The 2595-nt window shown below is 50.4% G+C and overlaps 1 protein-coding gene across 1 annotated transcript; it reads left to right on the forward strand.

The window, feature by feature from the left end:
* Positions 1-1146: 1146 nt before the first annotated feature.
* On the forward strand, positions 1147-1863 carry LOC135558075 (uncharacterized). The gene has a single exon (XM_064991826.1). It carries the CDS (start codon positions 1147-1149, stop codon positions 1861-1863), a length of 717 nt encoding a protein of 238 aa, XP_064847898.1.
* Positions 1864-2595: the final 732 nt, after the last annotated feature.

A 2595-nucleotide genomic window follows, 5' to 3' on the forward strand; every position in this document is an offset into this window, starting at 1 on the left:
TGTATGAGGAAATAAGCAAACAGGAAACTGCTCACCCAGAGGAGGCGCTCCTAGTGGCCGGGGACTTTAATGCAGAGAAACAAATCAGTTTTACCTCATTTCTATTATCATGTTAAATGCGCAACCAGAGGGAAAAAAATCTATATCACACAGAGACACATAAATGCCCAGAAGCACAAGATTTAACTTCACCTTCTTTTGAGACTGTCAACGTTTCACTCTACTGTGGGAATTATGCTCAAATCAACACGATATTAGCCACTTTCAATGTAACATTCCGAAACAAAACTAACTGTGCAAGAGATGTTCTTGTAGAAAGAGTGCATTGGATTCTATTGACAGGCAGGACTCAGCCTGTGCTCTACAGACCGGTGCCCAATTACCAATCAGAGCTGCAGTAGGCCTATATGCAAATAGCCATTGCCATATATGGATCCCTGCCTTCACCGTGTTCAGGCTACAGTACGAGCGGTCGGGAGTAGATGATCTTGTTCTGAGATCAAAGTGAGAGCTACTTGTAGCCACCTGTGTATGTTTTGCAAGTTAGCTAGTTATTAGCCCAGTTAAAGTTACTTTCTAGTGAACAATGGGGGAGTGGTTGCTTCCTATGAAAGTACAACACTTTGTGCAAGGCAACCCCGGTCATTCTAGAACATCTCCCTACCCCTCGCAAGGCAACCCCGGTCATTCTAGAACGTCTCCCTACCCCTCGCAAGGCAACCCCGGTCATTCTAGAACGTCTCCCTACTCCTCGCAAGGCAACCTCGGTCATTCTAGAACGTCTCCCTACCCCTCGCAAGGTAACCCCGGTCATTCTAGAACGTCTCCCTACCCCTCGCAAGGCAACCCCGGTCATCGCAAGGCAACCCCGGTCATTCTAGAACGTCTCCCTACCCCTCGCAAGGCAACCCCGGTCATTCTAGAACGTCTCCCTACTCCTCGCAAGGCAACCCCGGTCCCGCAACCCCGGTCATTCTAGAACGTCTCCCTACCCCGCAAGGCAACCCCGGTCATTCTAGAATATCTCCCTACTCCTCGCAAGGCAACCCCGGTCATTCTAGAACGTCTCCCTACCCCTCGCAAGGCAACCCCGGTCATTCTAGAACGTCTCCCTACCCCTCGCAAGGCAACCCCGGTCATTCTAGAATGTCTCCCTACCCCTCGCAAGGCAACCGCGGTCATTCTAGAACATCTCCCTACCCCTCGCAAGGCAACCCCGGTCATTCTAGAACATCTCCCTACCCCTCGCAAGGCAACCCGGTCATTCTAGAACGTCTCCCCACCCCTCGCAAGGCAACCCCGGTCATTCTAGAACGTCTCCCTACCCCTACCCCGGTCATTCTAGAACGTCTCCCTACCCCTCGCAAGGCAACCCCGGTCATTCTAGAACATCTCCCTACCCCTCGCAAGGCAACCCCGGTCATTCTAGAACATCCCCCTACCCCTCGCAGGGCAACCGCGGTCATTCTAGAACATCTCCCTACCCCTCGCAAGGCAACCGCGGTCATTCTAGAACGTCTCCCTACCCCTCGCAAGGCAACCCCGGTCATTCTAGAACGTCTCCCTACCCCTCGCAAGGCAACCCCGGTCATTCTAGAATGTCTCCCTACCCCTCGCAAGGCAACCGCGGTCATTCTAGAACATCTCCCTACCCCTCGCAAGGCAACCCCGGTCATTCTAGAACATCTCCCTACCCCTCGCAAGGCAACCCCGGTCATTCTAGAACGTCTCCCCACCCCTCGCAAGGCAACCCCGGTCATTCTAGAACATCTCCCTACCCCTCGCAAGGCAACCCCGGTCATTCTAGAACGTCTCCCTACCCCTCGCAAGGCAACCCCACCGAGAGGTTTAACAGGACATTAACAGATGTTAACTGGAAGATAAGGAAAGATGGTGTGTATAACTGCACTAGACATGAGTCTACAGGATTCTCTCCAGTCCAGGTTGATACGGACCTCATCTCCCTGTTGACCTAAGAGACCTGCTGTTCAGGTTGATACGGACCTCATCTCCCTGTTGACCTGCTAAGAGACCTGCTGTTCAGGTTGATACTGACCTCATCTCCCTGTTGACCTGCTAAGAGACCTGCTTTTCGTTCGGGTTGATAAGGACCTCATCTCCCTGTTGACCTGCTAAGAGACTTGCTGTTCAGGTTGATAAGGACCTCATCTCCCTGTTGACCTGCTAAGAGACTTGCTGTTCAGGTTGATAAGGACCTCATCTCCCTGTTGACCTGCTAAGAGACCTGCTTTTCGTTCGGGTTGATAAGGACCTCATCTCCCTGTTGACCTGCTAAGAGACTTGCTGTTCAGGTTGATCACAGATGAAGAAACCATACAGAACCAAAATATAAAACTCAACAATTTCATTTTTTTTACTGAGTTACAGTTCATATAAGGAAATCAATCAACTGAGAAAAAAACAATATCGATTTCACATCATAGATAACTTTTAAAATAATAGGTATTGGGTATGGATCAGAACCAGTCAGTATCTGGTGAGACCATTAGCCTCATGCAGCTCAACATCTCCTCCACATAGAGTTGATCAGGCTGTTGATTGTGGCCTGTGGAATGTTGTCCCACTCCTCTTCAA

This window comes from Oncorhynchus masou, chromosome 17 (genome assembly GCF_036934945.1).
Source record: "Oncorhynchus masou masou isolate Uvic2021 chromosome 17, UVic_Omas_1.1, whole genome shotgun sequence".
Lineage (NCBI taxonomy): Eukaryota > Metazoa > Chordata > Actinopteri > Salmoniformes > Salmonidae > Oncorhynchus > Oncorhynchus masou.

Bases quoted from the DNA above. Each gene is read 5' to 3' on its own strand.
- LOC135558075 (XM_064991826.1), top strand. From the start codon at position 1,147: ATGTCTCCCTACCCCTCGCAAGGCAACCGCGGTCATTCTAGAACATCT.